The 15,183-nt window shown below is 34.1% G+C and overlaps 1 protein-coding gene and 1 non-coding gene across 2 annotated transcripts; both read right to left on the minus strand.

The window, feature by feature from the left end:
• Positions 1-1,413: 1,413 nt before the first annotated feature.
• On the minus strand, positions 1,414-6,859 carry LOC113740945 (beta-glucosidase 12-like). Its single transcript, XM_027268453.2, has 13 exons — positions 6,641-6,859; positions 6,128-6,197; positions 5,584-5,642; positions 5,287-5,362; positions 5,092-5,169; positions 4,910-4,997; positions 4,233-4,488; positions 4,016-4,131; positions 2,663-2,883; positions 2,505-2,536; positions 2,270-2,372; positions 1,888-1,996; positions 1,414-1,750 (listed from the first exon to the last, which is right to left on the minus strand). Exons 1-13 carry the CDS (start codon positions 6,857-6,859, stop codon positions 1,585-1,587), a joined length of 1,593 nt encoding a protein of 530 aa, XP_027124254.1. The 3' UTR covers positions 1,414-1,584.
• A 6,221-nt stretch (positions 6,860-13,080) lies between these two features.
• Positions 13,081-13,187, minus strand: LOC113743095 (small nucleolar RNA R71). The gene has a single exon (XR_003460982.1). It is a non-coding gene; the product is annotated as a small nucleolar RNA R71 (small nucleolar RNA).
• Between the last annotated feature and the right edge of the window lie 1,996 nt (positions 13,188-15,183).

Genomic DNA, 15,183 nt, shown 5'->3' on the forward strand with positions numbered 1-15,183 from the left:
ATATTATTTTGGAGTGTGGACTAGCTTACAAGTAGAGATGCAAGCCTTGCTTCACGGAGTTCGGCTAGGGCTGCCTCGTGGGTATTTTAACTTGTGGAGTCCAATTCGTTGGTCCTTACCTAGATTATTCAAAGGAGAGCGAGGTTGAAAAGCGAATAAGTCTGCAGATAATTTATCCAACGTCGGAACTGAGTCGGGGTGGCTATAACATATGAATCAATTTTAGATCTTCCCCGATTAGTTATGGGTGATGTTGCATTAGATCGGAAAGGCTTACCTAGTCTGCGTAGATGTAGAAAATAGGGAAGAATTGCTTGGTTTTCATTTTGTCACATACTCTGGAGGTAAGGCTTTGCCACTCTCTTTGTACTTTGGTTTTCGTTTAATAACACAAAGCATTCGGTGAAAAAAAAAGTCTCCTAGAATACTCCACATAATTTTATTATTGCAATCGATTCTATATACTTGTAGAAATAGTCAATCATTGTTAATTACTATCCATTTCCAATGTCACGATAGTTTGTAATGTGGATTAGCACAAAAGGAGTGAATAACACGGGACTACTTTGAACTTTATTGGAGTATGCATGAAGAATCTCTCCTATTCAATGGTGAGGAGTCTAGTCTAGTCCATTCCATTTGCACCTGAGTGCATAAAAGGGATTTTCAAAATTGACTTCCAAATATTTCTAAAATTCAATAATAGCTTCAAAGGATGTTCAAGATTTTCTTCTCTCACAACCTAATTTAAATAAGCGAGTCCATCACTTGAAAACTGTTGGTAATTTCTACTTATATCTTTATAATACTTTCCATTTTGTACTTAATTCTCTAAACCAAAATGGAAATTTTAGTGTTTCTTCTGGTTTGTTTGTAATTAATATTGGCCAATGCTTATAGGTTTTTACAGTTAACCATGGTCAAGATAGTTGTCACAAATGCCAAGAGTAACAGCACCTTGTGGAAAAGATTTTAACTCACCAACCAAACATGAGTGGATTTGAAAGAACATAATTTGTTAAAGTAGAAAACCTGATGGTGTTTCTTGTATAGCCCTACTACTTCAGTAGGAGCTAAAGGCTGGTGATGTGCTGCCAAATATAGTTCGGTGCTTGAATCTCCACCGGTACAATTATTTTGCGTCCAGCCTGAACATCGACCAGGGACAAAAGCTCCAATAATGTTGTGCCAATACAAAGTGTTTTATTAGAAATTTAGGATCATATTTATCATATATTTTAATTCAATTCACATATTATTTCATTTAAAAATTTCAAGTTATAATTGCTTAAACTTAAAGGACCATAATGATCGAACTCAAAATATTAGGAAATTGAGTGATATTATGAGAAAATTCTTTTAAAAAAATTAATAATATTGATGAACAACAAGAAGTCTTACAATTCACGCCTCTTTATTTTTCAATTATTGAATCAAAGCATAGAAACTGAATTAGTAAAAAAAAAAAAGCATAGAAACTGAATAAAGTTCTGCAAATGTTATCTTCCACTTTGTTGCATCTTCGTAGTGGAATAGAGCTAAGCATGGCGACTTCATGTTGCTGCTGAATGATATGTGAACTTTTTACTTGCGGAGGAATCTCTCAAACCAGTAAGAAGAGAGCTTACGGAATCTTTTTAAGGTACTATAGTCCACATAATTGATTCCAAAACGGACACTATATCCAGCACTCCACTCAAAATTGTCAATAATTGCCCATCCATAGTATGCCATCACCCTAACACCATTTCTACAATTATATGAAACACAAAATGAACAAAGGTTAGAGAAATAAAGCCCCATTAATGGGTTCAAAATATAAAGTTTAATTAACTTGACCAAGCAATTTGTTTCATGATTTTCATTGACGTATTTGGAGATGCTCACTTGATTGCTTTTCGGACATACTGAAGGTGCTGATAGTAGTATCGGATTCTAAAGCTGTCTTGAAGAGCTTGCTTAAGTGGTAATGTGGGATTATTTACTTCATCAACCCCTGAAACAATAAGATATAAATTGAGATTAATGTACATTGGGTATCCATTATTGCCGGTTAATAGAGTAACATGTAGGAGTGCATGTGGTATCAATTATTGTTGTGATTTGATGAAAATTACATAAAAAAGAAGAAGAAGAAGAATAAGAAGACGAAGAAGAAGAGAGCACAAGAGAAGAGTACTGTTACTAAGAGAGCACATTAATAAAATTATATCTATATATATATATATATTAAAAGGAGGAGGAGAAGAAGAAAAGTGCTGAGAGGTACCATTTTCTGTAATGTAAATGATTGGATCTTTGTATTTTGTTTTTACATAAAGAAGGAGATCCCAAATCCCTTTTGGATAAATATGAAGCCAAGTTGAACCAGCCTGCATAGTCAGTTTCGAAATTTGCATGGAGTTATACAAAATATTTTCAAAATATCAATTGATTTATTAAAATTCAACGTTGGAACTTGGAAGATATAATATAATTGTACGCTATTAAAACATTTTAATTACCTGTGCGCCAATGAGCTTCCCATTGCGGCTCGCTGACATTATAGTGCGCAACGTTAAGTTATTCAAAATTTAATAATAAAAATAAATAATGAATAAATTTCTTGTAAAATGTTTGCAAAATTTGAAACTATATATCCTGCAAGCTGAAGTAAACTCACCTGTACGGTTAACTCGCTGGTCTGTGCTATAGCTTAAATTCACCTTATTTGGAGGAGTTGTAACATGGGCAGCATAATTAGCTGTGTAGTAATTTAATCCAAGAAAATCATATGACCCTATCAGTTCTTTAGATTGCTTTGGTGTAAATTTGGGAAGTCGGTCGCGGACAAGAATTCTCATTGAAGCGGGATAATCACCATATACCAAAGGGTTCATAAACCTGTAACACATGCCAATAGAAAATAGGTGTCAATATCTAGTCAAGGTAATCATTGAATGTAGCGTTTTATTGAATAGGTGTTAGCTCTGTAGGCATGCACTCTTTTGTTTTTTGGCTAACCGCCCTGTTTGGCATTTGAGTTTTTTTTGTCAAGTTTGTCTGCTACAAATTTTTTAAAAACTTTAGTTACAGTAATCTTAAAAAACTTTTTAAAATTTTTAAAAAGTTTTTAAATTATACACTTCAAAATATTAAAAAATTTACATACTTCAAAAATTTTTTAAAAAACTTTTACAGTAACTTATAGTAAAGTTTTAGACAAACATCCAAAAAATTCACTTACCAAACGGGTCGGGAAGGGACACCACTCCAAAATTTATTCACAGGACGTAACTTTACAAGAGGAGAACTAGACGTTTCCTCATGTTGAACATGAAAATTTTAAGAAACCTTGATCTTTCTAATAGAAAGCATTCCTAATATTACACGAGAATATTAATCTGTGTACGCGGGGCATTTCTATGGGTAAGTGTTAAAATGGGGACTAATACAAGAAGTTAACATCCTACATAATTGTAGTATGTGGCTATCTAATTTGTAAAGATGTTGGTGAAAATAAAGGTTATTCCAGACTTAAAAAACTCTTTGACATGCAGTAACCGGTTTAGCAAGCAAGTGATCAATTGGCATTCGGTAAGAGAGTTTTGAGGTGTTATTACCAAGAAAAACAATATAATTCTGAGTGTTCACATTCATATAATATTTTTATTTAAATTAGGTGCACCATTGGGTGCAGGCTGCGCACCAATTGGGAAAAACACTATGGTCAAAGAGAATTTTACATTGGAAGATTAGGTATCCATTGGAAAGACGTTAAAGTAAAAATAATAATAATAATAAATTGCCAAGTGAAGTTTTAAAATTGGAAGTTAGATGCTTGGACAAAATCATGTTGAACTAGTACAACTTAATTGTATTTAAGCCAGAGAGCCTTCGATTTCCTAAAGCCTCAATGAGGGCCGAAAAAACTTCTTATTTTTTTCGAAAGGGCTTTTTTTTTTTTTTAGAAAGGCCATTTATATACATACTTTGTTAGCAATCTTCTTCATCAAACGTTTATTGGCACACTTACCATCCAAACATGAAATCAAGGGCACGAATGGCTGCTCGTTGATCAAGAGGTGAATTTGAAAATGGCACCATCCATTCAGCGACTAGTGTAATCCCAATTTGTCCTTTTTGGCGAGCCTAAACCATATGCACAATTCAATTAGTAATAGTAATTATGGAACTCAATATTGATTACGATCAAATTCTATGTCAGTTTGAATTAGAAGTGCAACAATAACCTGATACACTCTCCTGTATAATTTAACTACATCAGCATGAGCCAAAAGTTGGTGGTGTGCCACCAAGTAGGGTTCTGTCCCTGAATTTCCACTGGTGCAGTTATTATTCATCCAAGCAGAACATCGACCAGGAGCAGAGGATCCACTATCATAACCATTTGAACTAAAGGTCCAAGGTTCATTGAATGTGATCCAATCTTTCACTCGATCACCAAACCTCGCAAACAGTAGATTTGCGTAGTCATGAAAATCCTTTCTGGAAAGTATAAAACGTCATCAAATCCAAAAGCCAAAAGCATCCTGACTCTTACAGTATATAGAACACTATCATTGGATTGCATAAATGATTTCTTGGGCTGAATTTGATAGAATAGGGCAAGTGAAGGTTGTCTTCTATTTGGTTCCAACCAGTTGTTATATTTGCTATAATATTTAGTGTGCGCAGAATCATGTTTTGCTATACTGGATATATGTGGAATAAACAAAATAAACTAAATTGTGTTATGTATGTCTATTTTTGCTCCTTTTTCGTTTTCCTTTTTTTGGAAAATAAACTATTTTGTGTTGTATATGTTGCTTGCTATCACTTCTAGACTAAATTATCACCCATGTTTAGAGTTCATTAATATCAATTAGGTTGTGATAGTAGTATTATAGGAAGAGGGATCTTGACTTACATAATTTTAGGACTCAAGAAGCCTCCATACTCTTCATCTAAGGCTTGGGGCAAGTCCCAGTGAAAAATTGTCACAATTGGCTTTAAACCTGTGCATTTCAAATTTCAAAGATGTTGAATTAGATGAACACAACCAAATGATCAAGATCATACGGTCTTAAAAAGCATTGGATTTTTATATACCATGAGCAAGAATTTCGTCTATGAGCCTATTGTAGTACTCAATTCCTTTCTCATTTATGCCTTTGCTAATCTTGCCATCTGCAAATCATTGTATAGCTTAGTAACAATATAATATGTTCCAATTTGGGTAAACTTGGTAGATATTAAACGGGCTTAAACTGTCGCTAGATAAAGGTTTACATAGTGAAGCCTTACGAGGAATTACTCTAGGCCAAGAAATTGAGAAGCGATAAGAATCTGCATTCATTTCCTTCAAGAGTTTGATATCCTCCTGTCACACGAGAAAGATAGCATTGTAGACGCACTTCAATTTTTTTTTTTTTTTGTGTGGCAACGATTGTAGTCAACGTAAATAAACAGAAATAACAGATTTTCTTTTCTAACTAGGTATATTTTTGCGGGGCTCGTTGATTTTCGTGCCCTATTTTTCCATGTATGATATTTTGGCTTTACTATTAACTTATTTCAGCCAAAGGATTTGGTTTGCATTACCTTATATCGATGGTAGGAGTCTGCTGCCACATCTCCGTTACTGCCATTTGAAATTTTACCTGTAGTTTCAGAATGGAGTTGGTCAGACTAGGCTACTAGTTTTGACAATTTTTTTTGTGCAACAATTTATTAGGATGTGATGAATAATTTGGAGAAGGGAGAGTGGTAATCATTAGAAGTGCGAAACTTAATAGCATAGACCAATGCTTTTTTTTTCTTTTTTTGTAGTAATTAATAATTAATAGGATAGATGGACCAATATACTAATAGCAATATTAAATTCTCGAAAGTATACGTTTTTCATGTAAATAACTTGCCCAAAATTGAATGCCCAATATTAGAAGTGGTTCACATCTGAGCAAACTATATATGTGACCATGTGTATATATGGATCTTTCAATTCTGCTATGCAATCTATATATTCTGAAGTAAAGAAGATCTGTGCTCAAGAAAATGACACGGAGCGTCCCTAATGCCTCCACGCTTAAGTGAGCGGGGGAAAAATCACTGTTTTAATGGCAAAAAAAGTTCTAAAACTGTAAACCTGGGAATTTGTGAGTGAAAACATCCCAGTTGCTTGGACCTTTGCCATCAATGTTCCAAGCGCCTTCAACCTATACAAAAATTTTGAGAAAGTCATAATTATTCTCAGCGTCGCAATTGTTGAATCCTTGTTTCACTTCCAACATTTTAGGAATGCTTACAGAGGAGGGGCCCCCAAAAAAAAAGGAAGGAGAAAGATAATAAGAACTTTTTAGAGATAATTTAGTGATGGTAATGTTGTCTGGTCGATGATTCCCTCTCTTACCTTCAAATAGGCAAAAATTTAATAATTAACAAAAAAAATGAGGTACTATAATTAAATAGGACGAGATAAAATGAAGATTCATAAAAATTATGCTTTGACCTCTTAAGCATAACAAATATTTTAGAACATCTAGAAATGAGAAGCATGACTGACTTAATGGGAACGAAAGCTAGAGTCTAGCATTACAATAATGACCAATTGAATGAGCACCTGAACTACATGTATACTACATATAAATAGATCACGAACCTGATAAGCAGAAGATGCAGCCCCAAAGATGAACCCTTTGGGAAAACTGCTCCGGTTGAGTACATCTATACCAAAGCTTGGAGATAAGGGGACAGCACTACGATCAATTTTATTTAAGGCACGAGCACTTGGAAATACTCCACGGTGTTGGGCATTTGCTGCAAGCACATGAAAAGTAACTAGAAGTGCAGCAAGAAGGAGATGCCCAAGGAATTCCATAGCTTGTTTTACGGTTGCAAATTGCTAGTCGAGCACAAGCTATATATATAGGGGAGAAGGAGTGAGCTTCCTTCTAGGATGGAATTTCGTCGGATTTGACATTGTTATGAACCATAGGTTTTTCGTATTCACTAATGCACGTTCAGGTTCAAGCACATGCAAAACCATGCTCGTGATCCCTGAATACATGGGAAGCTTCGATGCAAGAAGATTAGGTCAACACACATTTGTAGAATAAAATAGTTTTTTTTTCAAGATTTCTTTCAGTTTCAAAACTCGATGCCAAATGACCATTTAATGTTTTCTGTTTGACAAGTTCGATATATATAATGCTCAAACACTAAATTTTCTGTTATAATGCTCAAGATATTGTCAAACATAGTTTCTTGTTCTTTTTATTTTCTCTTATTTTTGGTAGAAGTTTTTTCTTTTCTATTACTTTGGGTAGAAGGTATACTTTTAACATTCAGATTTCTAGAGGAAAGTATATAATTCTTCTCTTAATTTCATTTTATTTTCGAAAAGATTAAGGAGAAAGGGAAATGACCTTATTCCAAGCCAAAGTTAACGTTTTTGCACCAAAAAAATGAAAAATCTTAAGGACAAAGTGTTGAAAAAATGTATCAACATATAAGAGGCTGGCTAATTATGTTTTTTAATTTACAAATGATGACTAACAGATGTATTCATCGAAAGATGTAGAGGGCAGTGCGGAGGGGTTTGAACTGTCTTCAAACTTAAACTGTTATTCTAATTTTAAACTCTTGCCTCAACAAAAACTTGAAAATGTGTTAAGTTATATACTTAAGTTTAAATACTTCAAAGTTTTCTTTGCCCCTTAAAGTATATTTCTAGTTACAGTTGAATTTTCTAGCCTTGATATTCTATGCTTCGTATGGATTAGGTGTTTTTAATGGTATTTTAAAAAATTACACTATAGTGTTGTATTTGAAAACTTTCCACTGTAGATGAGCTAGTCATATGAATTATACTATAGTGTTGTATTTGAAAAACTTTTCACTATAAATGAATCGTATGAATTAGCTGTTTTTGAATCGTATGTATTTGAAAAAATATACTATAGTGTTGTATTTGAAAAACTTTTCTACTATAGATGGGTCATATGGATTAGGTGTTTTGGAGGTGTTTTTAAAAAATTACACTATAGCATTATATTATAAATTTTTCCATTGTAAATGGGTCGTATAGATTATGTGCTTTTCGGAGATGTATTCTATTGTGATTTTTATTGGAGTATTTTTTTTCAAATTTATTAATTTCATCACCATCCATCACACACCATCACCCTCCTCACCTCTTCTCTCCTCCACTGCTGCCACCCTCTCCACCCCTCTTCCTCCCTCGTTCCTCACCATCACCCTCCCCCTCTTCCCTCTTCCTCTCCCTCCCCTCCCTTCCTCTCTCCTCCTCCCTCCCCTCCTGCTCTTTAAGATGCAATTCAGTGGGATGAAGTCCTCATATAGCAATGCCGTCACTCTTTCAAGAACACTTCTCTGTGGAAAATCAGGAAGCTAGCTGCAGTTATTTTCAACTTTTAAGATGTATTGAATTTAGATGCAAGCATGAGGTTTTATTTTTCATCAGGCACATTTTTTCACTTGGAACTGTTACCAAAATTGTTTATCAAATGAACGTTGTACTAGCTTCCCGGTTACGGCAGCATTTAAAAAATAAAAAAAGTTATCTGGTGCATTTTTATTAATTTTTTTTGGGGGATTGCTGGTACAACTTTGGTAGCCTACTGTAGATTTGGATGCTATTCAGTGGTAACAAGCGCTAGTTTGAGCGAAAAATGCTACTATCATTTTGAAACTAATTGTAACTTATTATTCGTTTCTAAGTTATCGTTTTAGAATTGTTATGTGTAATTACTTAATCATTATGTGTTATTGTAGTTTTCCAAGTCATTTACTTTTACAAGTTTATTCGGTAAATTTGGTGTTAATAAAAAATTAATGACAGTTTAGAAAAAGAATCTTCGGGGAAAGTGTTTTAATGACTAGATTGAAGTGACATTTAAAGATTAGGGACTAAAATAATGTTATTAACTATTATTTACTATAAGTTTGATACGTCTGAAGTACCCTTGGGTTTCTGACAATTTCATCTAGTACCCTTAAAATTTTCAATATTACACTTATCTCCCTTGACCCTATAAAATGACCATAATAACCTTAATATATTAATATTTTTCATGCAATTAAATAATACGCTCCTAATCTTGTGCATAGGAATGCACCACACAATTAAATATTTAATGGAAACAAATACAAGGTTCATTTATAGAATAACTAATTATGTCCTAAACATAATTCTAACATATTACAAATTAATTTTAGCTTGACTTGAAAGATCTAAAGATGAATAGAAGAAAATGTGAGTTGAAGATTTAAATACAACAGGGCATGTATTGGTACTCCAACATTTGAGGAATGAGATGTTATATTAATATACTTAGTGAAATTTTTTAAGTTTAACGGTACTATTTTTTTTCTTTTGTAACTTAGATTAAGATTTTAGAATTTAGGGACTGATGGTAGCGGTGGTCATGATGATAGTGATACTAATTTGAGATGTAGGTATATGAAAGGTTTAAAATAGTAGAGATAAGGGTTGAAAGTGGGTTTGAGATTTTGTGCATATTCCATATTTTTTTTATCGAATTTTATAACAAGGTAAAATGAACTTAACAATTTCATGAGGGCAATTTGGGTTATTCATTCAAAATTTTGACCATTGAATAGTTTTTGTTACCAAAATGGTAAATTCAAGGGGGGTATGTGTAATTTTTGAAATCTAAATGGAACTAAGTGAAATTTTTAAAAACCTCAAGGGAGGTTTCTGAAATTATCCCTTTCATCTAAGATTTTCTTCAGTTTGAAATGCTATTCAATTTATAGGACAAGAAGTTTTGCTGGCCGCAATCAGCTGGAAAACCTCAACTTTAAGCTGTAACTTGTGTGCATTATGCACGAAGAATATTATAACTATTAAAAATATAAGATCCATTTTAGGAATCTGTTGACTTCGAATTCCAAAGAAACACAAATCTTTAGTTTCTAGGCACTGTCCTGTACCATTTTTAGTTTTCGAGCATGTAGTGGTATGTTAACAAGTATTATTTAATAATACTCCAGATGTCATAAAAATCTTGTAATTATCGTACAATTAGTAATAAAAGGTGGGTGGCTTTGTTTACGTTTGAGATTTGATATACAAGTACTGAACTAGAACTATTAACAATTCACCAGTGATAGTATTTACAAATTTTAGTTGGTTGTGTATTCACGTTAGGCTTCTTTAAGGAGTTGTATGGCCCGAAAAGAAGAAAGAAAAGAGAAAACAGAAGAGAGGTAGAACATAGAGATGAAAATGGCAATAATAAAAAATAGGAATAATGAGATTGGTAGGATCGAAAGTGAAATCAACATGATTTGTTTTTGCTGGCAGTCCGCTGGAAAAGCTCGAGTTTAAGTTGTAACATGTATGCAATTTGCACGAAGAATATTATAACTGTTAAAAATATAACGATCTATTTTAGAAATCTGTTGACTTCGAATTCCAAAGATACACAAATCTTTAGTTTCTAGGCAACATCTTATAAGGGTTTATTTTACGTATTTTAAAATGCATTTTATTAGTTGATTTTGGTTTGATTATTTAGTTTTATAACTAAAATAAATAGATTTTGGTAAAAATATAAATTGTTTGGTAAAAGTGGCTATTATTGCATTTCTATTGATTTTAGTGATAAAAACTTCATTTTTATGCAGGTTTAATGATTCAATCACCAAACAATGTCAAGTGAGGTAAAAAATAGATAATTGGTGATGAATTCAAGTGGTTAAAAGAGAAATGAAGTGAAAAACGTTCAAAGTGAGGAAATGCAATTCAAGATAGTTTTGACACTTTTCGGTAGTTTGACTATATCTGGAGCTACACTTATCGGATTGAGGTGAGCTTTATAGCATTTTAAAGCTAAGAAAGAGACCTACAATTGTTATGAAGACATCAAAATCCAATTCTGCTGTTTTCATGGACGAAAAGTCGGAATATAGAAGCTGCATTCTGTGGTCGAAAATCGAAACAGGGGTTTGACCAGGTGATAATATTTCGATCATATCTCAGGCTACAAAACTCCGATTTGGATGATTCTTGAAGCATTGTAAAGCTAACTCAAAGGGCTACAACTTTTGTGTTTCGCACAAAAGCTAGTTCGGCCTTCATCATAGAGAAAAGCATAGTTGAAGCAAGGCCAAGTTGAAAACGCGAGTTGATGCCGCGTTTTGTGTAGTCGCGTTTTGTAGCAGAAAAGCTGCAATTTGCTCAGCCATTTTTCTTGTGTTCATACTACTTTCCACCCATAAGTTGCAAGGGAATAGGTGCACATGCTTCAGAAGACAAAAGGACAAGAAAGGTGGCTTATTTTCTAGTAAAAAACATTGGTTATTGACTATCCTAACAAAGTTGAGATTTCGAAATCAAAAGGTGGAATTTGACTTGGAAAAATGGAGCTCTTGAGCAGTTTTTATGCAGAGACATTGGGAGAGGTCCGGACATCCATACGTAGCTAGATTTTCTGATAGCAAAACTCTCTCTAGCTAGTTAATTTTGCAAGAATATTGGAGGCTTCATCTTGTAAGCATTTTTCCAGTGCAAGACATAGTAGAAATTGGAGGGCTTCACCATTAACTTGGCTAACCTTTTCTTAACCTTCTTGTACTTGTAACTTGAGATGTTTTTCATTAATGAAGTTATGAATTTGATTGTTATATCATCAATGAGTAGCTAAATTTCTATATCTAGGGAGTAGATGAAACTTATGGCCAAGTGATATGAATTGAATGTGATTTATACTTGTTGTATCTTGTATTAACTTGTCTACTTGTGTATGCTTGATTACTTGTTGTTGTTTGATCACCAATAGCAGGTTTATGGTTGTTTTTACTCATTGAGAAATGGTAAAAACAATGGAATAACATAAGTAGAGTTTGAGTTGTTAATTCATGAGAATAAAATTATACTCAAGTGGATTAAATCTACATTTCATGCATGAACAAGAGCAGTTTCAGTTTTCACCAACAGATTAGGGAAAACTAAGCTGTTTTAGACCAATTTTATCATGAGAATGAAGTTTTGGCAATTTTGGAAGTGAATCCCTGGTTAAACAAGAGTAGTAACAAGTATTAAATTCATTCATTTGGATTATTTGTGTCATAAGTGGAATCTATATCCCTAGATTCAAGTATTTGGTGAATTTTTCTCCATTTGTGATATTGCGATTTTCTAGCTAAGGATTTTAGATAGTAAAAAGATTGTAGTCAGATTTAACTCTGAATTTTCTGCTCAAATATATTGTGAGTCTAAATAATAGAGTAAATTGGGATATAGTAATTGTTTAAGTTGCTTCTCGTGGGATCGACCCGATACATACCCTATATTACGAATTTGGCATGTATACTTGCAGTCAAATGGGTATAAATTGGGATTTAACTTGCACTTGTAGAAAATGCCCGTCAAGTTTTTGGAGTCGTTGCCGGGGAGTGGCAATATTAGGGCCTAATCATTTCTATTAATTTAGATATTTCCATTATTTTTATTCAAATTGTTTATAGCTGATTTTAATAATTAAAACTGCAAAATTTCTCTTGTTTTTATTTGTAGTGTATGCACCGATCAAATCGAGAAGTTGCACTTTTCAATCCTGAAATTGAGAGGATACTACGGAGACAAAGGAGGAATACACCGCATCAAGAGGAACAAGAGGTTTGGCAGCCGATAGAAGAAATCTTGATAAAATTACCATTTGAGGAAGAAATGGCGGAAAATGAACCAAATAGGCAAATTCTGCGAGATTTTACTTTACCGGGAATACAAGGTTCTCAAACTAGCATTGCAAGACCAACGGTAAATGCTAATAATTTTGAGATTAAACCATCACTGATTCAAATGGTACAACAATTTCAATATGGAATGCTACCGAAGATCCAAATTCTCACTTGTCAACATTTCTTGAAATCTGTGATACAATTAAGTTCACTAGTGTTAGTGATGATGCAATTAAATTTCGATTGTTTCCATTCTCGCTAAGGGACAAAGCCAAGGTTTGGCTACAATCTCATCCTCCAAACACTTTTACTACTTGGGCTGAATTAGCTAAGGTGTTTCTCAATAAATTCTTTCCACCTGAAAAAACTGCTAAACTCAAAATGGATATAACTAGTTTCTCTCAACAGGAAGGAGAGACATTGTATGAAACTTGGGAGCGCTATCGGGAATTGTAACGAAGATGTCCTCATCATGGTTTACCAGATTGGCTAGTAGTCCAAACATTTTACAATGGTCTCACCTGTCCAACAAAGACGCATGTAGATGCGGCAGCGGGAGGAGCATTGATGGGAAAGACAGCTGAGGAAGCTCAACAATTGATTGAAGAAATGGCTGCTAACAACTACCAATGGGCCAACAAACGAGGTAATACAAGGAGAACCGCAGGTATGCTTGAAGTAGATACCTTGAATATGTTAAGTGCAAAAATGGATAATATGGTTAAGATACTTAATAGGCACGTTGGTTCTACCTCTAATCAAGGAGTAGTTGTTGCATGTTGTACTACTTGTGACGGAGATCGTGATGATTCTATGTGTTCTACCAGTGAACAGGTTCAATACCTCAACAATTACAACCGTCCACCCCAAAACAATCCATACTCTAATACCTACAATTCAGGATGGCGTAATCACCTGAATTTTGGATAGAAGGATCAAGGGAACCAACAAAGATCAAGTAATCCACCGGGTTTTCAACCAAAACAACCACTTCCGGAGTCCAAACCAACTTGAGAATTGGCAATTGAGAAGCTGGCAAATGTATCAAATGATAAAATTGAAAAGTTAGCCAGTGTCACTACTCAACGATTTGAAAGAATTGAAGGAATGATGGATCAACTCACCAATATGTACAGGAATGTCGAGATCCAATTAGGACAAATAGCAAATGCGGTTAACAATCGCAACCAAGAGGATTTACTGATAGGGTGTTAATTGTTAGTAATTTTATTGTTAATTTCCCCTTTGTCCTTGTCAAATATTGTTTTAATTAGTAATATTTACTTATATTTGGTATTTGGACTTAATTTCAGGGATTGAAGCAAGAAACTACAAAAATGAGGGACTTGCTCCATAAGTGGGAGACTTCAAAAAGGCTCCATGGACTTGGCCCACAAGGAGAGGAAGAAACGGAATGGCTGATGAAGAATTAATTGGTACTAAGGGCTCTACTAGCAATAGCAAACGGGAAGAGAGGAAACATTGAGTAGGGCCTGGCCCTTTGGTATCCTTTGTTGACTTATGCGGCGGGGACCGCGGAGAATAGGGAAGGCATTAGTCATTTGGCTTTAAAAGAGCAACAAACGTACACAGAAGCTCTTATCACTAGTTTTAGGGAGTTAGCTTTTTAGCATAGTCTAGTTTGTCCTTTTTTCTTCGTTGCCGTCTCTTCTAGGAGGATGACGGAAATATAGCTTTGTTTTAGAAAATGACTTCTGCAATTTCGCATGGTTGTTCTCCGTTAATGGAGGACTAACCTCCTACTTCTAGTCAAGGGGACAACTGAAGATTTGATTCAACAATTTCTGTGAGATCTAATTTATTTTAATTGCTTCCTCCATTTATTGGTATTCATATGTTTCCTGCTTTTAACCGTTATAGCTCGTGTGGATGATTGATTAGTGCGCAATAATTGATTATTCATATAGGCTATTTTGCTAAATAGAGGTAACTGAATCCGTAATTGTTTGTTACCTCTATCCCAGTAGCAACTGGCGTAATTGGGTTTATGTCAGGGAAGCATACGATCTAATTTAAACAAACTCTCGTAGCGTGTTTGTTAATTAGGATTGGACCTTTCTAATTATTAATGCAAATCAGAAATTAAATCCTACGATCGTACCTAGGGTTGTTTTTGGGTTAGGGAAATAGTTAACGGTCGTACCTTGACTATCGATAAATTAAGGAAGGGTTGGTTGTTTATCGCGTGTATAACAACTATAACTGATCTATTAATAAATGTTGGAATTATTTCTGCATCAATGATCAGTGCATGAACCATTTCTGAAGTGTACCATTGGCTAGAACTCTCCTAATTATTTCTTTTAATTAATTACTTTTCTGCAGTTAAATTGTTTAGTTAGCATTTAATCCTAAAACCCCCCATTAATCTTGACTTGAAAAGAAATAAATTTCTCTCCAGTCCCTGAGGAAACGACCCTGCTTACCACTGTCTACTAGTAGTGAATTCATTTA

This window comes from Coffea arabica, chromosome 1e (genome assembly GCF_036785885.1).
Source record: "Coffea arabica cultivar ET-39 chromosome 1e, Coffea Arabica ET-39 HiFi, whole genome shotgun sequence".
Classification (NCBI taxonomy): Eukaryota; Viridiplantae; Streptophyta; class Magnoliopsida; order Gentianales; family Rubiaceae; genus Coffea; species Coffea arabica.